The 25,487-nt window shown below is 37.9% G+C and overlaps 1 protein-coding gene across 12 annotated transcripts in view; it reads left to right on the top strand.

Annotated features, from left to right (window-relative positions):
* Positions 1-25,487, top strand: part of TRIP12 (thyroid hormone receptor interactor 12) — a 139,647-nt gene that overhangs the window by 111,228 nt on the left and 2,932 nt on the right. For 11 of the 12 annotated variants that reach the window (XM_019657070.1, XM_019657067.1, XM_019657073.1 and 8 more), the window contains 16 exons: positions 1,363-1,514; positions 3,085-3,257; positions 3,645-3,718; positions 3,800-3,999; positions 4,600-4,727; positions 6,091-6,242; positions 6,923-7,065; positions 8,133-8,289; positions 9,603-9,701; positions 16,231-16,345; positions 16,651-16,805; positions 17,759-17,923; positions 21,145-21,309; positions 22,892-23,005; positions 24,729-24,823; positions 25,340-25,443. In XM_019657070.1, the coding sequence (XP_019512615.1) occupies positions 1,363-1,514; positions 3,085-3,257; positions 3,645-3,718; positions 3,800-3,999; positions 4,600-4,727; positions 6,091-6,242; positions 6,923-7,065; positions 8,133-8,289; positions 9,603-9,701; positions 16,231-16,345; positions 16,651-16,805; positions 17,759-17,923; positions 21,145-21,309; positions 22,892-23,005; positions 24,729-24,823; positions 25,340-25,443 (2,191 nt within the window). The remainder of the gene's footprint in view (positions 1-1,362; positions 1,515-3,084; positions 3,258-3,644; positions 3,719-3,799; positions 4,000-4,599; positions 4,728-6,090; positions 6,243-6,922; positions 7,066-8,132; positions 8,290-9,602; positions 9,702-16,230; positions 16,346-16,650; positions 16,806-17,758; positions 17,924-21,144; positions 21,310-22,891; positions 23,006-24,728; positions 24,824-25,339; positions 25,444-25,487) is intronic. The other variant, XM_019657068.1, reaches the window with a different exon arrangement.

Here is a 25,487-nt window from a genome sequence, read left to right as displayed (position 1 = left end):
TTTCTAGCTTGCTTTCATATGCAGTTGGATTTTTTTGGTCTTTTATATATCACGTAAACAGTAAAACAATAAAATGGTGATTTAATGAAGCCAGTGCCAAAGTTTCTATGGCCGATGTATCGAGTCTTTGTTTTTGTATGTAAAACAGTATAGATGCTTCCTGACTTACAATGGGATTGCATTCTAGTAAACCATTGTAAGTTGAAAATATGTAAGTCGAAAATGCATTTAATAACATCATAGCCTCACCTGTCGAATATTATAGCTTTGCCTAGCCTCCCTTAAACATGCTCAGAATACAATATCCGAAAAACGCTGGCAACACAACACGCTGTAGAGTATCGGTAGTTTACCCTCGTGGCCACCTGCCTGACTGGGAGCTGTGGCTCACTGCTGCTGCCCAGCATCATGGGAGAGGATGGTACCACATATCACTAGCCCGGGAAAAGATTAAAATTCAAAGTACAGTTTCTACTGAATTGATAGCACTTTTATACCATCACAAAGTTGAAAAATTGTAAGTTGAACCGTCTTAAGTCGGGGGCTGTGTGTACTAACAATTCCATTCCAGAGTGCTCGGTCACATTTACAATGTGGATTATAAGGCCTGAATTCAGAGTAGCTTCCCTCCGTTTACCCTCAGTGGATGAAAGCAAGAGAATAACTACTCTTCGACTCCACTGATGTTAACACGACTCCACTGATGTTAACACTACTCTACTTGTTTCTATCTGCTTAAGAGAAGGCATCTCTAGGGAAGCTTCTCTGGTACCTCTGTGTAGTAGGACCAAGGATGACGCTCCTGTGTGTTCATGAAACTATTTCACCATGCTTCCCGTGTTTGCAGGCATTGAGCGCTGCTTGTTTTAATTTGTGGGGCTACCTCAAGCAGAGTTGATATTTATTAGAGAGTCATTAGGTGTGGAGCGATATAGGATGTAGTTTTATATCATGCTTAAGATTATGTATAAGTGTAATCTCTTAACTTAAACTCCTCGGGGCTGTATGGGTTTTAAAAGTTCTACAGTACAATACAATACATAAATCATATATTACCTGATATCCCCACGAGATTCTAAATAGCACTCTATACGCATAGATATTTTTGCGACAAAACGTGAATAATTCTAAATAAAGATAAATAAAGACTGGAAATCACTTCATGTCTGTCTTAGTCAGGCTTTACCACCAAGAGTGTTTTTGTTGAACTAATTCATTTGAAAACATTGTTCTAACAAAATCATCAAAAAAGATAGGTTAATATTTCCCTTTTGTAAAACTGCCTGTTAAATTTACTTGTTGAGAGGAGTGTGCCATTTTCAAGAGGCCTTGTTTAACCTGTTGGTTTATTTATATCTTCAGCTTCCTGGAGAAGAGCCCATTGGAAGAGTAGAACCAATGGGTAATGCACCTTTGTTGGCATTAGTTCACAAGATGAACAACTGCCTCAGCCAGATGGAACAATTTCCAGTCAAAGTGCATGACTTCCCCAGTGGAAATGGGACCGGAGGCAGGTAAGGATCATTGCCTGAGTGTGCCTGTGCCCTTGCCCTTGGGCTGTGCTTAATTAATCTTGTTGGAAAGTGGCAAGAGGCCTGATAATGTCTTCATCTGTCTGAAGAACATTTAACTGTAATGGCTGAAGAAATGGTTGAATACATGAAAGAGTGAATCAAATACTGTTTATCTTTAAAGTCACAATGTTTCTTAAACACGATGTTTTAAAACTATATAACCCGGTGACTGTTGGTAACTTGTAATAGGCTTAGTTTTCCTTAAATTGATATACTCTTGACTATGTAAAGCTTTTTTTGAAAAACTTTGTGGGTATGGATAATAAAAAATATACGTTCTGTGCAGTAATGTGATTTCATATGTGATATAAGTGCTTATAACGTATTTTGGTAGGTTTTAACAAATAAGTATTTTCTTTGAAGTTTTGCTGTTTTAATAAAACTTACTATTTTTTTTCAATAGTATAGTAGGTTTATAGGATTCGTGAGGTGCTATAGGAAGAATTCATTGTAGGAGTTAATTATTGTGTTTTATATTGTTATAAGCTTCCTAGAATATTATGCCTAGAAGCCTGGGAAATAAAGAATCAGATTTTTTTTGGTTTATTTGTTTGTTTTTTTAATTAGTTTTAAAATATACAATCTGGTGTTTTAAAACATTTAAATTGTGATTGAATTAAAACAATATACATCATTGAATATAGTGATCAGTATGGAGTAGGTTTTTTTTGCTTTGAGATTTAATGTAGAGTGCTATTGAATTTTGATCACTAAACTATACTGGAATATTTTATGAAATAAGGGGGCATTTTCAGCTATGCCTGAGAAAACCATTTTTATCCAAATTTGTATAAAATAAGTATGTTTACATATGTATATATATCGATATAATGGGATATTCTTTCCCATACCCCATTTGCCTTATAGATAATCACATTTTAAGCTTGCCTGTATCTTACTCTTGCCAGCCCTTTCCTGAAATGAGCAGTTAAATATCCTTACTAGGTTTAGGCTGGTGTAGCTATTAAACTGTTTCATTCAAAAGAATATAGCAAAATTTGTCTACCTGAAACTAATATAATGTTGATTGTATGACAGCTATACTTCAATAAAAAAATTTTTTTAAATAGTACAGCAAAGTAAATTTTAAAGATTAGTTTTTAAAGTAATTTTATAGCTGAAATCATTGAAAACAAAAAAGTTTTTTGTTTTGTTTACAAATAAGTATAATTTAGTAGGCAACAGCAAAGTATTGCAGAAGTGAGCATGCTCAAATTGTTGAAGAATTTTTATTCCAGAGAAATAATTAAATATCTGTGATCAGGTATTTCTGCTCACGTGGTTCATGACAAAGATCAAATGTTGATTTAATGTTTTCATGTGCATGCATACATACCCTCTTTTATTATTTTATAATGAGTTTTACTAAATTACTTGAATTGCTGGTAACTGGTAAGTGTTTACTTTGTGCCTTAAGAAAATGCAGTTTGTATTATCTTGCTTTTATTTGAATTAATGTATGTTGATTTTGAAAATAATAGAATAACTTTTTTTCACAAATTATCTTGAGCTTTTCTCTTAACAGAGGATCACAGGCTTTAAAATTTTTCAACACACATCAGTTAAAATGCCAGTTACAAAGACATCCAGACTGTGCAAATGTGAAGCAGTGGAAGGGTGGACCTGTCAAGATTGACCCCCTGGCTTTGGTACAAGCTATCGAGCGATACCTTGTAGTTAGAGGTATTCTTCATATGTGTATGTTGTATGTTTATATGTATATTTGGGATGAAACACAATAAGGGATATATAAATTATTCCCGTTTATTGCTGTTTTTGTTGAAATAGCATCAGGTACTTATGTTCCCGTCATTTACTGTATATGTGTTATGTAGAAATACGTTCAACTCAGTAGGGGTTCACTGCTTCCTTGGGTGATGAGTTAATTTTTCTTGTTGGAATGTAGTAGAAGTGATATTTTGTATTTGACAAGTTTTCTTAGATATTTCTGCTTCATAGATGAAAGTGTAATATACACATTTTTCTTAGACTGTTAGTTCAAGCAGTATATACAGGCATTTCTTTGCCATGTAAAATTGCTGGAGTTTAACAGCCTTTTTGGGTCCTTAGGGTATGGAAGAGTAAGAGAAGATGACGAAGACAGTGACGATGATGGCTCTGATGAGGAAATAGACGAGTCTCTGGTAAGGTATTATTCCCACCATGTTGTCATGTATAATGTGCAAAGCCTATAGCTGAAATGGATTTTGTTTTGCTTTATTCAGGCTGCTCAGTTCTTAAATTCAGGAAATGTAAGACACAGGCTACAATTTTACATTGGAGAACATTTGCTTCCGTATAACATGACTGTGTATCAGGCAGTACGGCAGTTCAGTATACAGGCTGAAGATGAAAGGGAATCCACGGATGATGAGAGCAATCCTCTAGGAAGAGCTGGTATTTGGACAAAGACTCATACAATATGGCAAGTGGTTTTTCACCAACTTGGACACTGTTCGTGTGGTTTGGAAATAATACTACATGATGAGGAGAAGGGACCCTAAATCCTACATTTTGTTATTAAAAGCCTCTTTAAATATTTGATCTAGTATGTGCATGCATGCATGCATGTGTGTATTTAGCTTCCTCGTTAAGACTACTAGAAAATGTGTTTGTGAGCCATAATTATATGTACTTTTCTAGATTCATTTCAGGTCTTTAAATAAGACATAAAAATGTCTTCATGAGAAGATGATCGTGTAGGTAATGGGAAGTTTGGCATCTCTGCACCCTTAGATGCATTTGGATGCAGCTTTGTGCATTGTTCGTGAATGCTTGCTACTTATATTTAAAGAGAGCCATTCTTCTCAGAACCACCCCTGGAATTTCTCCAGTGGTCCCTGCTAGGATGGTGGTCTCTGCTAGGAAGCAGTGCCACTGGTAATTCTTTAAATCCGTAACTAGGGAGAGAGGATAGATCTCAGAGTTTTCTGGTAACTGGTATCTGTGGCTCGCTCTTTGGTCTAGTAGAATAATATACAGTTTTAAAATCTGCTTTTGGCTTACTGACTCCCCTGTCGCTTAGGTACAAACCCGTGAGAGAGGATGAAGAAAGCACTAAAGATTGTGTTGGTGGTAAAAGAGGAAGAGCCCAAACAGCTCCAACAAAAACTTCTCCTAGAAATGCAAAAAAGCACGATGAGCTATGGCACGGTAAGTTAATGTATGAAGGGGAAAACGGATTGCCATGGGGCAGTAGTCTTCCTGTCTTCACGGTCTTCAAGCTGTGATTTATTTGTAGTTAGTAGTAAAATCTTTGAGTATGGTTTAGAAAAAACTAAAATTATTGCAAGCAGTTGAGTGCTTTTAATCGAACCCTTGACTTTCATGTCTAAAAATGAAAAATTAAATACCTGCAAAATTAAGTTTGGAAAGAAAATTGGGAAAAACTCTTACACCCTTTCCATGAAGAATTTATGTTTTCATTAAGGCTAAAAACAAATTCATTAATAGAACACATTCACTAAAGAAGAGCCTGGTCGTCATTGGCAGGTTGCCCCTTAATTTTTATTGCTGTTCATTAGAGTAGGGGAATCTAACAATTACAGAAGGAATACAAAATTTTTCCAGGTAATATAATGACTACAGAAGGTAGTAGCATCTCCTAGGTGACTTCCTTTTCAGTATTTTTTTTTTTTCTAGTCAATTTTGCTTGTTGCCTTTTTCTCTTTTTTAGGAATATAATGGTAACAATGCCTTAGTGTTAAACTGCATTATCATTCCATGGACACATGCCCTGACTGATTTCCAAACACTGGTGTCAGTTGATGAAATTTTTTCTGGTCCACAGAAATAAGAGCATTGTAGCAATTTTTTTTTTCATAAAGCTAGGTTTGTCTTTTTCACAAGGGTCTTTATTTTGAGATGTTCTTATCTATGTTATTTGTGTTAAAAATTGCCCTTTGATGCAGTGATATTGTTGTGATTTTTAATTCCTTTACTCAGTAAAAGTAGATGGCAACACTTTTAATTCCTCACTTTTTTGTTATTTTAATGCTATTAGTGAAACATAAGAACAAAGGAATCACAAATCCTACTTGGAAACTATCAAACTCTATTGTGTGTTAAGCCTTAAATAACCAGATCTCTCTTTTTTATCAGATTTACAATTTGGGAATATTTGTCTATTTTATATGGCTGTTTTAAGCTGTATATAAAAAAATACAGGAAATTTCTGGAACAGTGAACTTAAATATAAATATTTTGTCTTTACTGCTCTCTGGCCATTTTACTGTTTGCTATTGTTTCTGGTATACCAGAAAAAAGAAATTTTTCTCCTTTACAATGTTTATTTGGGTATGGGAAGGAGAATAATTTTCATAAGCCTGCGTGATTTATGTATGAGATAAAAAAGAAGAAAATGTTCAAGTTGTCAATATGCTACTAATAAGATAGCAAGCATTGAATCTTAACAAGCTGTGGTTACTCTTTTAGGCGTGATAAGATGACACTGGCCCCATTGGCTTGGCCTTTCTCGCTTTGGTCAGCACTTAACTTTGATCTTCTGCCTCTGTAGATGGAGTGTGCCCATCAGTATCAAATCCTTTAGAAGTTTACCTCATGCCCACACCACCTGAAAACATAACTTTTGAAGACCCATCATTAGATGTGATTCTTCTTTTAAGAGTTTTACATGCCATCAGTCGATACTGGTATTACTTGTATGATGTGAGTAATGTTGCCTGTATTTGAAGTTTTCCATGATGTGTTATTCATTACACAGTTTCTATCGAGTGATTTATGAATTTTTGTATTGTACTAGCAACAGAAACAGTGATTCAGCTAAATGCAGGGTTCCTGGCCCAGGGAAGTACAATGGACTCATCAGTGGGAACTTGTCCCCCACTCTTTTTTCCTGTCCTTTGGTTTTTGATTCATTCTTTTGGCAGACTTATAATCTGTAGTGATAAATTTATTAAATTAAGCAACAACATGAAATTGAACATGGTTTTATTGTAGTAAAAAATTCTTGAGGTACATTTAACCCAGAGTTGATTTATTTAAGGTAAGCTGTATGTTAAATAAAAAGTTGGGTGCAAGTTGAATGCGGTCTTTGGTATTGTATGATGTAGGGAAGAACGTAGAAGTTGGCCTTGCATGAAACAGGAGCTGCCACATCAGTGACTAAGCCAGTAGGAGTGGCATGTGGGTGTGGGGTGCTTCAGATACTCATTGTAGAAATTGTCATTTGGGCTGGGACACACCAATGAGAAGTTGTATTTTGTGTATTGGAAGCTTGCCGGTGAAATTGAGGCATTCTGCATGCATATTTGGGGTAAAGGAAGAGACAGTGAATATAATCCTATTGTTTTATTACATGTAGACTTTTTTTTTCTAATATTTTACAGAATGCAATGTGCAAGGAGGTTATTCCAACTAGTGAATTTATTAACAGTAAGTTGACAGCAAAAGCAAATAGGCAGCTTCAAGACCCTTTAGTGATCATGACAGGAAACATCCCGACGTGGCTTACTGAACTAGGAAAAACCTGGTAAGACTGTCACTTCTGTAACGGTGGCCTGTACGATCATTGTGTTGGTCTTAATACATTTTACTGCAAAAGGCTAGTCTTAAGTGAATCTATTTAAATGTGTTCAGTAGCATTGTGGTATTTGGTCACAGCTTGCTTAATAGTGTATGTAGCTTGAGCATCCACACTAGACAAGCTGGGCTGGTACTAGATCTGCTTGATTGTATGTGTCTGTATATGAAACGGAAAGGGACACAAGAATGTTTGAGGAAATTCAGATCCTCTGCCATGATAAAATTGGACTCCAAAGGTGGAGTTGATTAATCCTCCAAGCCCTTTTGGGTTCAGACCTACATTCTTAGATATAGAACTGCACTGATCAATGCAGTAGCCACTAGCCACATGTGGCTATTTATACCTAAAATTACTTAAAATTAAATAAAATTAGGAATTGACTTTTTTAGTCACAGTAGGCACATCCTCACATGGCTACCTGTATGAGACAGAAACAGATGTTGAATATTCAGATCACCACAGAAAGTGCTCTTGGTAGCTCTGTGTCAAGAACTACCAAAGTCATACAACAGGAGGCAGCATGACCTGTATTATTATTGCAGATTTGTTCTTTGAAAATCAGCTGCCTTTTGCAGCTTTGAGTGACTTAGAAATGCCGAAGCTAAGAGGAAAATTATGACCTAGTAAAGCCATGTGGAACGAGGGTGGCTTAGCAGCCTCATGAAGTGGGATCATGTTTTAAAATTGAGCTTTCACTAGTCATGTTACGCTTTCTAAAGGTCTCTGGTAGATTAAACATGATCTTGGATAGACTTGATTTGAAATGTAGAATTTTAATGGTTGAATTTGATTTCACAGTGAAAGGCTACTTAATGCATTATTACTCAGTCACTTAGAAATTTCATACAAGAATTATGAAGATTCTTCAAAATTAGTTTACCTAGACCATTTTTATTGATTATATTTATGAGTTATTATTCTGTATCATATCAAAAATTGTTTCTAATATAGGGTTTTTTTTATGGTGTCCAATTCTAATTCAGATAATAAATTTATATCGCATCTTTTTACAGCCCATTTTTCTTCCCTTTTGATACCCGGCAAATGCTTTTTTATGTAACTGCATTTGATCGGGACCGAGCAATGCAAAGATTACTTGATACCAACCCAGAAATCAACCAGTCTGATTCTCAAGATAGCAGAGTTGCACCTAGATTGGATAGAAAAAAAGTAAGTTTCTCCCAAAAATATTTAAAGATAAACCAAACTGAGCTTTTAAAAATAATGGGAAAACTAGAAATGTGGTGCATCTAATTATGCCTATTGGTTTATAGGCCTATCTTAGTGACATTCATCCCTTTCCTTGTCTTTATTATCATTGCATTAGTCATATTTTCCTACCAGTCTCTTAGAACTGGGCCATCTGTGATTCTTCTTCATTCTCCAGTTAGAGTTCTTTTTCCCAGTTTCTGAAATAATTTCTACAATTCTTTTTTTTTTTCCTTTTTAGTTGTCATAACTCTTGTGTCAAGAAGGAATCTTTTCTTACTGAGGCTTTCTTCCTTTCTAAATGAGGAACTCAAGCTATCACCTCCCTTTTACAATTGATCCCTTATGCAGTAGGTAGAAATAATCAGATCCACTTCATTCCCTTAGCGAATTTCTCCGATTAGATGGAAACAAAATCCTTGATGTAGTTCATGTCTCTTGATGAGTTAGCCCCTGTGTTGCTGACTTCATCTTCCTGTGCTTCTAATCTTGGCTCTACATTTATAGCTGTGAGACACACAGCTATGAGCCTTTGCAGCCTGAGACCCAGTCCTATACTTCTGACACCGCACTGCCTTGTACTTAGGACTTCTCTGTTCTTTTGCCTCTTTCTTGCTGAAGATTCTTATTCATGTCTGTCTCTCAAAACATTTATCTCCAAAAGTCTCATAAGAGCCATTAGAAATGACACAAAAAAGAGTGGAGGAATGAAAAGCAAAATAAAACAAAAAACATTATACTTAAAAAATAGTTGTATCATTAGGATTCCATTAACCAATGGTATTGGTAAAATTTGGAAATCTACCAAAGCCTTCCTCACCCCCATAAATCCCATTAGCAGATGTTGGCAGTAGTGCTTGTGGGGTCTGTGCACGTCAGAGCCAGTAGGTTTCCAGCTCACCTGTCACGTCCATCCCTGTTTCTCCACCATCTAACTATACACGTCCCCAGGGAGATTCCATGAAGCCACAGCCCTGAATTGCATTGATATTTGTCAAGGTCACAGAGATCCTTTCTTCTCCGACTAGAATTTTCTGAACTTGCCTTGGGCTAAGACAATAATCACACTTCTAGCTTTTCTTAATGTGCGCCAGGATGCTGTTGATGTTTGTAGCGATGCAGCTACTTCTTAACCTTTTTTGAGGTATGCTTTTTTTAAAGAAATAATTTTTTTTAACAATTGAACTGATTTTTTTTGCACTTCAAGAAATGCCACCTGTTTATTAAAGTGTAACGTGAGCTTAGTGTCCTCACATTTGTAATTTATTTTGTAGCGTACTGTGAACAGAGAGGAGCTGCTAAAACAAGCTGAGTCTGTGATGCAGGATCTGGGCAGCTCACGGGCCATGTTAGAAATCCAGTATGAAAATGAGGTGAGCCTATGAGTCTGTTGAGTTTCTAGCATGATTCGTACTCTTGATAAAATGTCATTAGAGTTTTTTCTTGGTCCTGTGAAAATCTAAAAGGCTACTGGGAAATTTATCTAAAAACTTGAGAGTTGTTCTATTTTTCTCGAGTGATTTGTTTTAAGTTCTCCATTTTTTGAGGTTAAATTATATAATAAAACACTGTGTTTTTTTTTCCTGGCATAAGAACAAATGGTTGTGTAATGTTTAGGTGGATAAAGTAAAAGGATGTTTTAAATATAACTTTCAAAATGTTTGAACTGCTTTTTCTTAAAAACTAGGTTTACTGAGATACAGCTTATGTATAATAAATGCACACTTTTGAGATGTTGACAGAGGTACACACTCTGTAATCACTACCACATCAAGATAAAGAAAAAACCCATCACCACAAAGCATCCTCTTAAACCACCTTGCAGTCAGTTCCTTTCTTCCACCCCCAGTCCTCGGCAACCGTTGATGTTTTCTGTCCCTATAGTTATGTCTTTTTTACAATATCATAATAAATAGATCATACAGTGTGTAACCATTTGTGTTACTCTTCTCAGTACAATACTTTTGAGGTTTGTCCATGTTGTTGCATGTATCAATTTGTTTCTTTTTATTACTGAGTAATAGTGATAGACCATTATGTGGATATACTATAATATGTTTATCTAATTACCAATTGGTGCATATTGAGTTTCCAGTTTTTGACTCTTTTTATTTTAAGATTTAATGGGGAATTGGGGGAGGGGAACAGACTAGTTGCTGTCCTTTTGTTCCTCAGTCTAGTTGTGGAGAACGTCACTTCACTGGCCCATGTTGGTATTATCATTGCGCTCTTACCGGCTGAGGCAGATTGGTCGCCGGCCACTCACAGCAGCTCTTGGCAGCTCATTCCAGCTGCCGGCCATTCACATCGGCTGCCGGTCGCTTACCCCGGCTGCCAGCCACTCAAGGTAGCTTTACAGCAGCCCACTGCAGCCTACATTGTCACCAGCGATTCACGGCAGCCCAGCTCCAGGTCGAGCTGTTGTTAACCATCTTAGCTGTAGAGGACGCAGCGTCACTGGCCCTCATGTGGATCTGAACCAGGGCCCTGCTGCTCAGAGCTGGCGTCCCAAGCCAGCTCTTAACCAACATGTAGCACTCAGCCAGCCCTAGTTTTTTGACTCTTAATGCAGCATAATACTGTGAACATTTATGTACACGTCTCTGTGTAGACATGTGGTTTTTTTTCTCTTGGGTAACTACTTCAGGGTTGAATTGCTAAGTCATTTGTTAGATATGTTTTAACTTTAAAAGAAAACACCAAACTTTTCCAAAGTAGCTGTTCCATTTTCCGTTCCTGCCAGTAATGTAGGTTGTGAATTTCAGTGGCTTCATGTGCTCACCAACACTTGGTATTATCAGTCTTTTTTAGTTACTCTAGTGGGTTTATAATGGTATCTTACCATGGTTTTAATTTGCATTTCTCTGATATTATTAGCTGTTCGTTTATCTTTGGAGAATTGTCCGAGAATTCTGCCCACTTTTTCACTGGGGTTTTATTTTATTGAGTTTTGAGTTCTTTATATATTCTGGGTACAAATCCTTTTTGAGATAAGTGTTTTGCAGATATTGTCTTCCAAACAGTAGTTTATCGTTTTACTTCCTTATGAAATGTCTTTGAAAGAATAGAAGTTTACTTTTGATGGAACTCAGTTTATCATTTTTGTTCTTGTTTATGCTTTTTGGATCTCAATAAATTTTTCCCTAGTCAGTGGTTTCCAAGATTTTTTTCTTAGGTGTTTTTTAGGAGTTTTAGGTTCTCTCTCTCTCTCTCTCTCTCTCTCTCTCTGTCTCTGTGTGTGTGTGTGTGTGTGTGTGTGTGTGTGTGTGTGTGTGTGTGTGTATTTAGGCTTTGATCTGCTTTGGGTTAATTTTTATATATGGTGTAAAATAAGGGTTAAGCTTCTGTTTCTTTTTTTCTAAACACAGGCTTTTCATTTTTTCCAGCACCATTTGTTTGAAAAGACCATACTATCTTTCCCCTATTGAATTATCTTGGCACCTTTGTTGAAAATCATTTGATAATGAATGTTTGGATCTGTTTCTGGATTTTCTTTTCTTTTTTATTAATTTATACTCTATTACTGTAGCTTTATAGTTTTGAAATCAGGTACTGTGACTCCTCCAACTTTGTTTTTCTTTTTCAAGATTGTTTTGGTTGCTTTCAACCCCTTGTAATTCTGTGGAATTTTAGAATCAGCTTGTCCTGATTCCATAAAATTCTACAGGATATTGACTGGGATTATGTTGACTCTTGATCAGTTTGAGAGAGAATTGACATTTACAGTATTGAGTCTTCCAATCCATGAACACAGTGTAGCCTTTCACTCCTTTAGGTCTTCTTTCATTTCTCTCAGTATGCTTTATAACTTAAGTCTAGAGGTCTTTCGTGCACATATTTTCTTAAATTTCTCCCCAAATAGTTTTTTGATGGTGTTGAAAACGATGCTGTTCTTTCATTTCAGTTTCCAGTTGATGTTATTTTTAAAAAATACAGTTGATTTTTTAGATATTGACATTGTTTTTTTGTGACTTTGGTAAACTTAATTACTGGGTCTCACAACCTTTGAATACATCATTTAGAATTATCGTAGACCCAGGGCTCGGAAACTTTAAAGGGCCAAGTAGTAAATATTTCAGGCATTGTGGGCCATCAGTCTTCATCACAACTACTTAGCTTGCCTTTATAGCGTGAATGTGACCATACAGATTGTTTATAAATAGCCAACAACTCTGTGCCTTGATTTCTTGTCTATAACATGGTGGCTTACAGTACAACCTCAGGGATTGTGACTGGGTTCATAATTGTGAAGAATTAGAATAGTGCCTGCCTCATGATAAGTACTGTATTGATTTAGCAGTTTAATCTATAATACTATGTGTAGTTATCCAAATAATTTTAATAATGACTTTGATTTTTCACTCATTGTCTTCTTCTCATTAAGACTTTGAAAGTTAACTTAAAAGTATTCAGTCATCAAAAGTAAAATTTTAAGTAGTTTTGTACTGGGAAGTATACAGCTTGCTAGGGACCGACGCAACAGCAGAGTTCTTGCATTGAAAGGATTACAGTGTCGTGGAGACATAAAACAGAGGTAGAAACAGGCGTGGGAAATGAGTGCTATAGGTACCAAGTGAATAAGACTTTCAGACAAGGGGAACTGTCCCACGAGTGTGTGGGGAAGGCTGTGAGGGGAAGGAAGCCCTTGAGTTAGATCTTAATGGAAGCAGGGAGGGGTGAGAATTAAGGGACCAAAGGATGAGGCTTGAGCAAAAGGATTGGGCTTTCTGGTGAGTGGCAGAAGGGACTAACTGCTCTGGAAGTGATGGGAGGAAGGGGAGAAGATGGAATGGAGAACTTGACTGCTGGAATAAGAAATTTGGATCTTCTTTTCAGTCCACCCTGATCATATCCTCAGGGGATACAGTTCTTACATGTTTACAAGCCCAAGTTTCTTACTCATAAAACTGCAAGACCTTTGGTCTGCTTAGTTTATTTAAACAAGCTTTCTACTTTCTTATTCCAGCATATTTTTCTCTTGCCAGGAATGTCTTTTCTCTCTCATCCTTATGACTTTGTTGATATTGCATCTTACATGATGAGTCTTAACCTGTTGACTCTGGAAAAGATTCCAGTAGTCGACATCATTGGGGGAAGAGGGGTTGGGAGGAGTGCTAGCTTTATGTATGCATAAAGCCTCAGGATGTGAATCAAAGTCAACCACACAAAGCAGCTGGTAGCTGTTAGGAGGACTTTCGAACAACTCTAGAGGAATCCTAATCCAAAATGTCCAATGAAAATGGGCTTCATGTTGAATCGGGATGATTGGTTAGCTGGGGAAAAACTAAACCCGTCTCTGGGCTTAGAAAGTCGGGGCTACAGATGACCCCGCCTTCAGGGAAGGTGGACGGTTAGGAGCGTGGACTGTGGAGCCAGTTACTATTGGGTTGTCAGAAAAGTCATGACGTATTTTTTTCTATGTTTTTTGTTGCAAAAATGCGTCATGATTTCTCTGACAACCGAGTAGTTGTATAAAGTTGGGTAAGTTATATATAAACTTGATGTCTCAACAAGAGGCATGATAAAGCTACCTCCTCATATTGTTAGCATGATTAAATGAGTAAAATAGAATATTGTCACATAGTAAGTATATGAGTTTTGAAAGAAAAAAGACTTTCAAAGTTTTAAATTAGAGAAGTGTCAGATTTTTTGTTTTACTCTGTTTTTGTTTCTAGAGCTTTATGCTTTTTCTTCCTTTAAAAACAAATGAAGCAAAGCCCAAGTACCTACCTTTTTAGTGGACTGGTTGAGTAGAACGAAGGTCCCTGAAAAGATCAGGTTGATCTGCAGGGCTGATGGCCAGGCCCGAGACACGGGTGAATGAACGGCCAGAGCAGGTGTGAGTGACCTGGTCCTTCGACCCTCACAGAGACTTGCTGTGATGAAAGTGTTTACAGGGATACCGTATCATTCAATATTTTGTCAGTTTCACCTTTAGAAAGGATGACTGATCTGATCTGTGATTTCTAGTTAGCCTAGGATGATGTTACAGGAAGTAAGAACTAACTGGCTTTAAAGCACCATCTGGTGGATACCAGGTGTTACTGCAGTTTTATTCCTTTCTCTCAGCTCTCCTCCTTTCCCTCTGTCCTTACCTGCAGTGCCCAGGACTCAGTGGAGAACAAAATAGACAAAGTCTCCACCACCATGGAGCTTTTCTTTTAGTTTGGGGAGGCTGATTCGCACACACTCATGCACATATATGTGTTAGGCCATGAGATAAAGAAAAACAAAGCAAAATAAGAAGATGGATCATGATGGGGAGGGATAGGGCGGCCTCAGGTGACCTTAGAGCAGAGGTGAGTTATTCCTGTCTGGGAGAAGAGTATCTAGCTGAAGAACTGAGAAGCAGAAGCCCCGAGGCAAGCATTCCTGCCCGGTGCAGATGCCTGGCTAGAAGTAAGAGTCGGATGGAAGGGCTCAGAGCAGGCTGCTCTGGGAACCTGCGCTGCTGCTTGGAGTGAGATGGGAAGCCTCGCAGGTGCAGGTGCAGAGGAATGAGATGAACTTAGGTTTTGTAGGGCTCCCTCTTGGCACTGGGAGAAGAGGTATGAGATGCCGAGAATGCTAGTGCAGAGACCAGATAAGAGATGATGCTGGTAACTGGTGTAGACTGTTTTGAAGGTGGGGCTGACTGTGTCTAATGATGGGTTGGAATGTGGGGGGGTGAGAAGCAGAAGAGCCATGGACGGTTCCCAGGTTTCGGTTGGAGCAGGGCTGAATGCCGATGCCATTTACTAACAAAGGAATGGAGATGGATCCAGAAAGCGTCACCAGGTCCCAGCAGGTCACTCTTGGGAAAGTTAGAGGTAAACCTTTGGTGGCCTACTGCATCTAATCTTTTAATCTCTGGTGGATCCTTTTTTTAAACTAACCCTAATGGTAAACTAATGCCCATTATTTACATACTTAGATAACCTCTAAGTGAAATATGTATAGCCTTCTTAACAGAGCTATGGTTAGATTTAGCCTATAAACTATGGTATTAATTTGTCATTAGCTGCATATCTCTAATGTATTGTCTGAGCTGGTAGAACCTTGATAGAACATGAAGGAAAAACGAGGCTGTGAAAACTGCCCCAGGATCATGTCTCATGGAGGAGGGGTTTTCTTTCAAGGCTGTACAGTTACCTTTGGGCCTTGTTTCAAAATACTAGTGCGCAGACTCTAAACCAGACCCACCAAATCAGAATCTTCAAGACATGCCCACCCCCAACATATGCATATTGATAAGCTCTCAGGAGATTCTAGTGCGCCGTGGGGCTGGAGAATCACTGATGTCCTCTCTGAGGCTAACGTGGCCGATGGCTGCTGGTATGGGTTCCCACCTCCGCTGTCTGTGCTTTATCTAACAAACCTCTGTTAAATGGCTGGTGTGTGCTCAGGCACTATAGAGGTGAACTAAAGTGACCCTCAGGTGAGATATGCACACACATCATGAGATGGTAGGAGGAGAACGTGGTAAGGACTTAAGTAGCTGACATGGAAGGCCTAAGACAAGGAGCAGAGGAACTGGGAGATGAGGAAGCTTTCCCTGAGGAGGTGACATTGGAGCTGGTTTCAGGGCAGCAGTTCACCCAACACCAAAAAGAGAGTGGGAGAGAGAGCCTTGTGCACGCAGCGCCATCTGCATCCTGAGGACAAGATACACAGTTACAACCGTACTTCAATCAGTGTCCTATGAAAAGGTTGGGGCCATGGGAGCAGGAACTAAGGAAGGCTTGTAGTTATTGTACCAGGTGACCGAGGCTGACGGAGTAGAATCAGGACAGTGGGAAATCATCTCTACTGCATCCTGGTAAACCGTGGCCGTTAGCATCCACATTGCCAAGAGGGTGGCAGGTTAAAAAAAGCAGCGCAGATTCTCAAATTTGAAATTGTTCTACTTTTGTTCTTCTGTAGGTTGGTACAGGTCTTGGGCCTACACTGGAGTTTTATGCACTTGTATCTCAGGAACTACAGAGAGCTGACTTGGGTCTCTGGAGAGGTGAAGAAGTAACTCTTAGCAATCCAAAAGGTAATGAATCTGTGAGTCAGTCAGTCAGTTTGTGTTCCTCGCATCAGTAGAGGGCCCTTGCAATTCATTAAATATGTTTAACTTCTACCAGAGGACCATGCTCTCTGACCGTAATTTCTTTCAGCCTTTGTTTTCCTAACAAATAAGGCAGGCCCTTCCAGCTCTAGAGGACTTCTTTTCATGCCATGATCTACTATCTGATTTTGAGAATACTGAATTTCTTAGATGTTCTTAGTGTTACCTGCCAGGTTATGTCTTGTTTTGGGAAAGAGCATCTTAAGTTTTGTGACTTGCTCATTTCACAGGAAGCCAAGAAGGGACCAAGTATATTCAAAACCTCCAAGGCCTGTTTGCGCTTCCCTTCGGTAGGACAGCTAAGCCAGCTCATATCGCAAAAGTTAAGATGAAGTTTCGCTTCTTAGGAAAATTAATGGCCAAGGCTATCATGGATTTCCGACTGGTAAGTTTAAGATTGTTGTTCTAAAATTTTTCGTACCTGTGTTCTATGAAAGCACCTCATCCTTTAATGCTGAATTTTAAAACAGTGCTTCAAAACTTTAATGTGCATATGAATTACTTGGGGTTTTGTTACACAAGCCAATTCTGATTCAGTGGTTCAGGGCTGAGCCCAAGTGCCAGTCTCTGGCCCATTCCTTGAGTAGCAAGAGTTCAGAGTTTCAGGCAACATTAAGGGTGGTTTTAATTATATATTCCTAGAGTGTATAACATTAGATTTTTTAATTCAGTAGAAAAGCTTGAGGATATAACTAAACCGCAGTCAATTGCCATTAGAGTGCTGGAGTGGAAATTACCCAAGAAATCAGTATTCACAGAAGTTTGAATATTTCTGGACTTTCTTCATTTATTCTTCTCACATTTTCTGAGATATTTTGTCAGCATGTGGAAGACATTTTTATCTGATGTCAAATTCACAAGCTTACAAGTTCACTGTAACTGAAGAATGAGCTGTTAATAAGTTATTTTAGAAATTCCATTTTTTTTTAATTTTAATTTTGGCTTTTCCTTTTAACTTCTCTTGCTTCCAAATATGCAGTAATACAGGACTACAGTGGAATTAAGCTTACTTGGCCTCAAATAGAGTAAGATCCCTCTAAACATCACTTGATATTGGGGCCCTTTATGGAGAATATATGTCCATCATTGAAAAATTCCTTGATAAGGTCATTGTTTAAATAGGATTCTTAACATTCTAAATTTTTCACAATTTGAGGGCCCCAGGTTGAATTTAAATGGGGCCAATTTCATATAATGATTGAAATAGTCCTAAATATATTTTTTTCCCCTTGGGATTACTGACTTTTTAAAATGACCTCTTAAAGTGTCAGTTATAGAATTGAGGCAATTCTAGAAGCTGAGTGTGACTGTTAAAATACTTTGCATATTCCCTTTCAGGTGGACCTTCCCCTTGGCTTACCCTTTTATAAATGGATGCTACGGCAAGAAACTTCACTGACATCACACGATTTGTTTGACATTGACCCAGTTGTAGCCAGATCAGTGTATCACCTAGAAGACATTGTCAGACAGAAGAAAAGACTTGAACAAGATAAATCCCAGGTAGGCTTAGAAGATGAGAAAATGGTTACGTGGATCAGTTTCTTATTTTAGAAAGATGAGGTCTTTGTTAAGTGGTTTGTATTTGACAGTTATTATTTTATATTAATATGTTATTTTAGAAGTTTAATATTTTTAAATTATAACTGAAACATGATTTCACAGTGGATAAGATGACTTACAATAACAGCAGGTGAAGAGTAGTTAAACAGCTCGATTAGCAAATAAAATACACTCCTAACTGAACCAAGGGCTCTTGTTTGTTCAATTTTATATGGGCATTATGTATCGGGGCAGATACATATCATACTGAACTCTTTTGTAGTAAGCATTTGAGTTGATAAAACTGTTCTTAGGACATACTGATCCCCTGATCACCACCCCCCACCCCTCCACCCCCCCCAGGTGGCTTAGTTTAGAAATATTTGTTTCTAGAAAGATCTCAGGAGGATATTTTTCAGAGGTCATAATAGTTGTACACTGTTTCTTGGAAACACATGTTGAGGTTCCTCTGTTAGATATCATGGGTAGTCTTGAGCTTTATATCATTGATTTATATTCTTTATATATTAACAGATTTAAAAAATCATTTGAGTCAGTCTGAGATTAATAGCGTCTCTGTATCTGACATTTGGAGAAGACAAAGTTGTATTAAAAAAAAGTCGCACAGCGGTGATCAATTAGCTCAGTTGGTTAAAATGCAGTGCTCATAACACCAAGGTTGCTGGTTCGATCCCTGCATGGGCCACTGTGAGCTGCACCCTCCCTAAAGTAGTCAACTATGCCATTGCAGCATGAAAGCAATATATCCCCAGTAAAAAATTAAAAAAAAAACACACAAAAAAAGTGGCACAGACTCAAACAGCTTATATTTGAGCAGGTCACATGGACCGATGTTAGATCAACTTCCATTTCTTAAATGATGTAAAGTAAGAAAGAATTGAAATTCTGTAGCAAGAGAAACACATCTCTTGATAAAAGACGAACATCCAGCAGACAGCTGGGGGTTTTAGAATGCCTTTTTGTTAGGGAAGAAGATGATTTGTAAGAGAATTAATCTTATCCCCCATATTAGTTGGTGATTTTTAGAAAAAATAAGTTTATTAAGGGAAATGGTGTTTAAAGAGGCCAAGTCCATTTTTTCCATATGATATGTGTTGTATTAGGATTTTTATAACCAGTTTACAATTACCAACTTCATAAATTTTAAACTACTAAAATTTATTCAGGATCATCTTTTAGGTAAATAATGGCCCAAAAAGGTGTGTGTGTGAGGGGGAGGGGTGGTGAAGAAAGAAAGTAAAATCTTGGTACTGTTCAAGTGCCTTACACATGTTAATTCATTTAATCCACAACAAGCCTGTGAGGCTTAGGTATTTCTGCATATGTGTAACAACACATGAGAAGCCCCAGGCAGATTGCTGAGTAACCTGCTGCCCAGGGGCACATACCGAGAATGTGGGACAGCTGGAATGCCAGCCCAGCCTACTGGGTCTGGAGCCTGCAGTCTTAACGTTTTGCAAGTTCTGTTCTAGATCCTTGTCTCCACTGCAGCATGCTCCACAGTTCTCAACCTCAGTGTTATTCCTGGTGCTGTCATTTTAAAAGTATAAAATGCACAGAAACTGATTGACTATATTAACCAACTTTCAACCAGAGCATGAGGAGTGGTGGTACTCTGAAACACTTGACCCCATCATTTTATAAAGTACACAGATGGAGCAGGTTGTACTGACTGACATTCTTTTGGTTAAAGTTTTTGAAAGATAAATGGAAAATGGGCTGAAGCTTAGCTTTTGATTTAATAGCTATTGTAAGTTTTAGAGACACAGTGAGTTCCTTTTAAACATCTCAAGGACGTACTGTATAGTGTAGATGCCTATCAATGATAGCATTTTGTAATGAAAATGTTTACAAATAAGATATTTCTTAAGTAGTTATGGGAGAAGAGACTTCCCATTAGCATAGCAGTGATTGCCTTGTCTGTAACAAGAGGTGGGTGGGGAGCAATTTTGATAGCTTTCCAGTGGGAGGACATGCAAATGGAGAGCTTTTAAAATTTTTAGTTTTTAATCTTTCTGCTGAAGAATATTTCAAATGTAAAATGAAAAAGCCTTTTTTTGGTGTCATAAAGGATGTACCTGAAACAGACATAAACATGAGTTTTTACAGAGAAGTAAAAGTGGACATCATTTTCAACAACTATATTTTCCTTAAACTTAAATAATGCTGCCACCTCCTCTGTATTTTGAATTACCTGGAACCCTAAGCAGCTTTCAGTTTCTTCTTAAAAAAAAAAAAAAGACTAATTGAATAATCAGCACTTCCTAGCCTTTTTTAGCTTAAGTGAGTAATTTTATGCACTTTGGATGTTTAGCCTCTAGGAATTTCCTACTCAAAGGCTGTCCAATCCACAAAGCCCTTTGCCTTCTTTCTCCAATTCTGGATACCTTCATTTTCACGTAGAATCTGCCGTTTTGCATGTTGGTCTTTGATCTAATTTTTTTTTTAATATAACCCTTTCATAATCTTAAGCATTTAAAAACGTGAATAATACAAATTGCTTTAAACATTTGGTTTTAGAGTATGACCTGTCTTTTCCTAGAGCTTGGTTGTACCCTTTTTTCACCGTAGTGTTACTGTATGATACACATATGTTATTCTAGACCTGAAGTGATTGAATGAAGAATCTGGAGAGTATTCTTTTTATTTGATCTTTGCAGAGATAAAGAGTTAAATGCTATTACTGGATAGTGCATTACGTGTATTTATTATTTGTATTTACAGTTTCCAAACTGTACTGTATTACTCAGTATTTGCTGTATACATGTATTAGATTCATTAAGATTAGCCTAGAATTTATGAAAAGTTTGTCTGACTCTAGAGCACACAGTCTTAAATTGACCATTATGCAAAGAATCATGGCCTTTCTGTGAATTCTGATTTGAATATGATCAAATTGAACAACAAACATCTCATTATGGAGGAACATTCAAGAGATCTTGTGTCCCATATAAAGGTAATTGGATTCTGAAGTGTTTAAGATGATTTCCTTTGTGATCTCATGTGACTTGTTGATGTGTAGACTGTGACTGAAAGAGAAAAAAGAAATAGGCTAAGAGCTAAAGGAGCCTATAACATGTGTTAGCATGTCTCTTATAAACACAGAAACACAATGGAATGAATTACTGTGCTTGACACACCCCCCCTTCCCTTTCGTTTAGACCAAAGAGAGTCTACGATATGCATTAGAAACCCTGACTATGAATGGCTGCTCAGTTGAAGATCTAGGATTGGATTTCACTCTGCCAGGGTTTCCCAACATCGAACTGAAGAAAGGAGGAAAGGATATACCAGTCACTATCCACAATCTAGAAGAGTATCTAAGAGTATGTAATCTGGCGTCCTCTGGGGAGAAGGCCATCTGTGGCGAGGCAGGGCCGTGCCTGTGGGAACTGCTTGGCGGGAGGGAAGGGGCCTGTCCAGGGGAGCACAGGCCGTGTCCGCTAGCTGCCCGCACAGCTAGTTTGAGAATTGACCCCTGGGATCACTGCCTGAAGTTCACCTTTTCAGGCCTTACCTTTCATTTGTTTTTGAGAGAACATGTCAGGTAGTTCCCAATACTTCAGTATAGTCTTAAGTTTGCTATCCACAAGCTTGAATACTACCTGATAACATCACATTTCATCACAGTTTAAGAAGAAATCAGTGAAAAACAGCCATTGCTTGTGTTCTCACTAAACTGCATTTCTGTCTTTCTATCAAGCCATCTAACTTGACAGAAGAATTCTCTTACACACGCACACAAATGCACACACACATTTATGGGTTTGGTGAGGCTTTTCAAATTATTAATTCATGGTCCTTGACTATATTTGCTAAATTACTTACTGTGGAATTTTAGATAGAACCTCTGAAAAATTTCAGCTCTTGTTTTCTTTATCAGTTTGAGAGAGAGAGAAGATAGAGAGCCTCAGATGCTATTTAATCCACCTAACATTTCTGTGACTCATAAGTAATCCCTTTAATACTCAGTAGGACTGTCTCATACTACCTACTTCTTTTTCTAACTTTGAGAAGGCTAACCTTTGGGCTGGCTGAGTGGCTCAGTTGGTTAAGAGCTCGCTCAAGAGTTTGAGCTCTGAGCAACAGCGGTTCGAGTCAGCCTGAGCTGAGCAGCCGCTGAGCTGCCAATAGGTGGCAGGATGGCTCAGCTAAAAAAAAAAAAAAAAAAAAAAACCGCTCTATGAGAAGGCTAACCTTTCAGTTTTCTAGGTAAATGGTGAGTTAACCTCCAGATTACGGTTCTCTGACAATAACTTACTATAATGCTTTTAGTTTTCTATCAATGAAACACTATTTTAAAAATTTTTTATCCGAATATGTCCTCTGTTTCTACACCCATTCAGTTAGTGAGTCATTGATGACTAGATAATGGTGGACCAGTGACGGGTGCCTCTGTTGCCCTTCATCTCACGTGACTGAGCTGCCAGTCTGCCTTTTTCTAGGTGCAGGCAGCCCTGCAGAAGGGTCGGGCTCTAAGAGCTTAGCAAAATTTAGAGCTAAAGATTTCACATTAAAAATTGGAAACACTTAACAGTTGGTAATTGTGTACCTTGAAACATTAATTCTCAGTAACATTTTATGCCCTTGGGAAATTCTCATCTGCTTCTCATCTGGTAAGGGAATATATAACTCTACCATAGGGATTTGATGTAAATGAAATTTTGAAAACACGATGTATAAATGCACATGGCAGTTGTTACATTTTCTTATTGGCCAGGTCCCAAATTAGAAGTTGATCTGATTGATCCTTGGTTTATGCAGTTTTCTGGGAGGTATTTTAAAAACCTAATAACCTTTTGTTTTTGTTTTTTTTCTAAGTCATCAGGAAGGATGTTTCACTGTACTTTCCCACAAAAAGAGATTTGAAATCTTGTCTCAGTTTATAAAAGACTTTTCTTTTTGCAGCTGGTTATATTCTGGGCACTAAATGAAGGCGTTTCCAGGCAGTTTGATTCATTTAGAGATGGATTTGAATCAGTCTTCCCACTCAGTCACCTGCAGTACTTTTACCCAGAAGAAGTGAGTAGCTTATGTCTAAAAGAAATGGTCGTTTCTAGTCTTTACCTATAATTATCTTAGTGGGGTATCTCTGTGCTCTTTAGTCAAAGACTCATTGTTGCAAACAAAAATAGGGGGGTGTGGGAGCAAGGGGTGGATGTTTGGGAAAGGTAAGATCATTTCCTGAGCAAGAAAGAATAGTAAACATTAAGTATAATAGAAATGGAATATATTTTATGTTGTATAAATAAGATGAATTATATTAAATAGTCTAAATAGTGAACACTAGGTGATGGGGGTCATGTGTTACTAAGCATAGCGTCATTGTCAGCTGGACCCGATGCTGCCTGTGGAGAACAGGACTGGGCTTCTGTCCCCGGGAGCTGGTAGGAGGGGCCGCGGGCCCATAGCAAGGACGCTGACGCTGGGGAGGCTTCCTGTTTTGGTTTTAGACTTGACTTCTTGGATTATATGAGACTTTTTTCCAAGATCAAAGTTAGTCCTTGAAATTTTAAGGAAGTTTAAATTATGCAGTTGCCAAGTTCACAGAGACTTGTGAAAAGTAAAATAAAGGTAACGTGCATAGTTTTTTCCAGCCGTCTTAAGAGTGCAACACGAATCTCAAGAGCCTGCGCTCACTGGTAGTGAGATGGTCACAGAAAGAGTCTAAAAGGTGTAGGTGTCCCCAGTTTGCAAACTTTTTTGTTTAATGTTTGAATACTAGCTTTAGAATACACATTCCTTACTGGCTAAATCTGGAAATCTTTGTATAACTTAGCATTTTAGTCTCAATTATTATTTTTATGTCGCCTTTGATTTGCTACTTATTGAAATATGTGGCATACCTCGCACTTTTAGGCGCTAAGTGTCATCTAGAATTGAAAGCAGTGTTGCTGCTCGAATTGAATCCTGGTCCCCATGACTTAGCTGTATGACCATGTCCATCTGCTTCATCTATAAAATTGGGGCAATCTCTGTCTCCCTGAACAGGATACATAAAGTACCTGGCAGTGAGTGACACATAGTAGTAGATAGTAAATTTTATATGCCCTGAATTGGATTTTTCAAAAGTGTATAGTCATTCTGCAAATCGGCAGTTAACCAGAGGAAAGATGGTTGAATTTGAAACCGATGTTAGATTTTTCCAAGGATACAAGAGCATTCCTTGCTTTCTAATATTCATTCTGTAATGACTCGTCGTTCCCCACACAACCCCAACCATATGGCATAGATGCACCTCTTCACAGAGTGTGAAAACCTCATTTGCTATGTCTCAGTTCAGCTTTCTTTTCCAAGCACTTCTCTCTCCACCTCAGTATTCTATCTCTTGGCTTCCCTTATTGTGTGCCCTTGTGTTTCTAAAAGCCAGGATTTATAAAATCTCCCTGGTTAGCAGTAGATTATCAGGTTAAAGCTTCTAAAGAAATGAGAAGTGCTAGGAAAACTTAAATCAGCGTTTGTCTCACATATGTTTTGTTTGAGATTAAAGGCATCTCTAGAATTTAGTCCCTGCAAATGGGCAGAGTACCTTTTAACATGCAACTGAAGAGGAGGTTAAATCTATAAATGTGTTAGAAGAGCACATCATATAAAGAGGCCCTAAGCCGAATTTTTTGATATGAAAATGATACTTTTATTTGATCCATGGAGACCTTTATATCGGATATACAAAACAGAACATGCAAGTGCTTTCACTCAGTTATACAGCCATTTAGTAATTCGTGACCCTTATTTAAATACACAGCTGGACCAGCTCCTGTGTGGCAGTAAAGCAGACACTTGGGACGCAAAGACGCTGATGGAATGCTGCCGGCCAGATCACGGTTACACTCACGACAGGTAAGTACCGGGACCTGCCCGTTTTTCAGTTTGTAGTTGAGAATTTGGTAGTGCATGTAAGTATATATTATAAGCAACAATAAATGGGGGGGGGTCACTTTTAAATCTGTTAAAGGAGGCTTTCTGAGTCTTTGGCCTTATTTCTCTCAAGAGGACCCAGAGAGTTCTTTTTACAAGTATTTCTGTGAAAATGGACAGGGGAAGGGAAGGGGGGAATGGGGGGGAGGGGAGACAGGTATAATCCCATTACCCATTTTTATATATAGTAAAATGGAGATATCTGTACAATCCCAGACAAGTCTTATTTATTCCAACAGTAACCATTCATTCCATCTGAATTCTAGCCATGACAACAGAAACAAATTTTATTTCAGAGTGCATTGTAATGTGAATTCATATGTAACCACACTTAAATTTGACAATGTGTAGCTAATTGTGAGAGTCAATGATGTGGTATGATTCAAAAGTGTATTTTAATATGATGAAATAATCTTGCTGTATTTATTTCTGTTGCAGTCGGGCTGTGAAGTTTCTGTTTGAGATTCTCAGTAGTTTTGATAATGAGCAGCAGAGGTTATTTCTGCAGTTTGTGACAGGTAGCCCAAGATTGCCTGTTGGAGGTGGGTACACTGTTGATGCCTGGCATCTATTCTAGCTCTGTGTG

The sequence above is a fragment of the Hipposideros armiger genome, unplaced genomic scaffold (assembly GCF_001890085.2).
Source record: "Hipposideros armiger isolate ML-2016 unplaced genomic scaffold, ASM189008v1 scaffold_273, whole genome shotgun sequence".
Lineage (NCBI taxonomy): Eukaryota > Metazoa > Chordata > Mammalia > Chiroptera > Hipposideridae > Hipposideros > Hipposideros armiger.
This window is presented reverse-complemented; position numbering and strand designations above follow the sequence as displayed.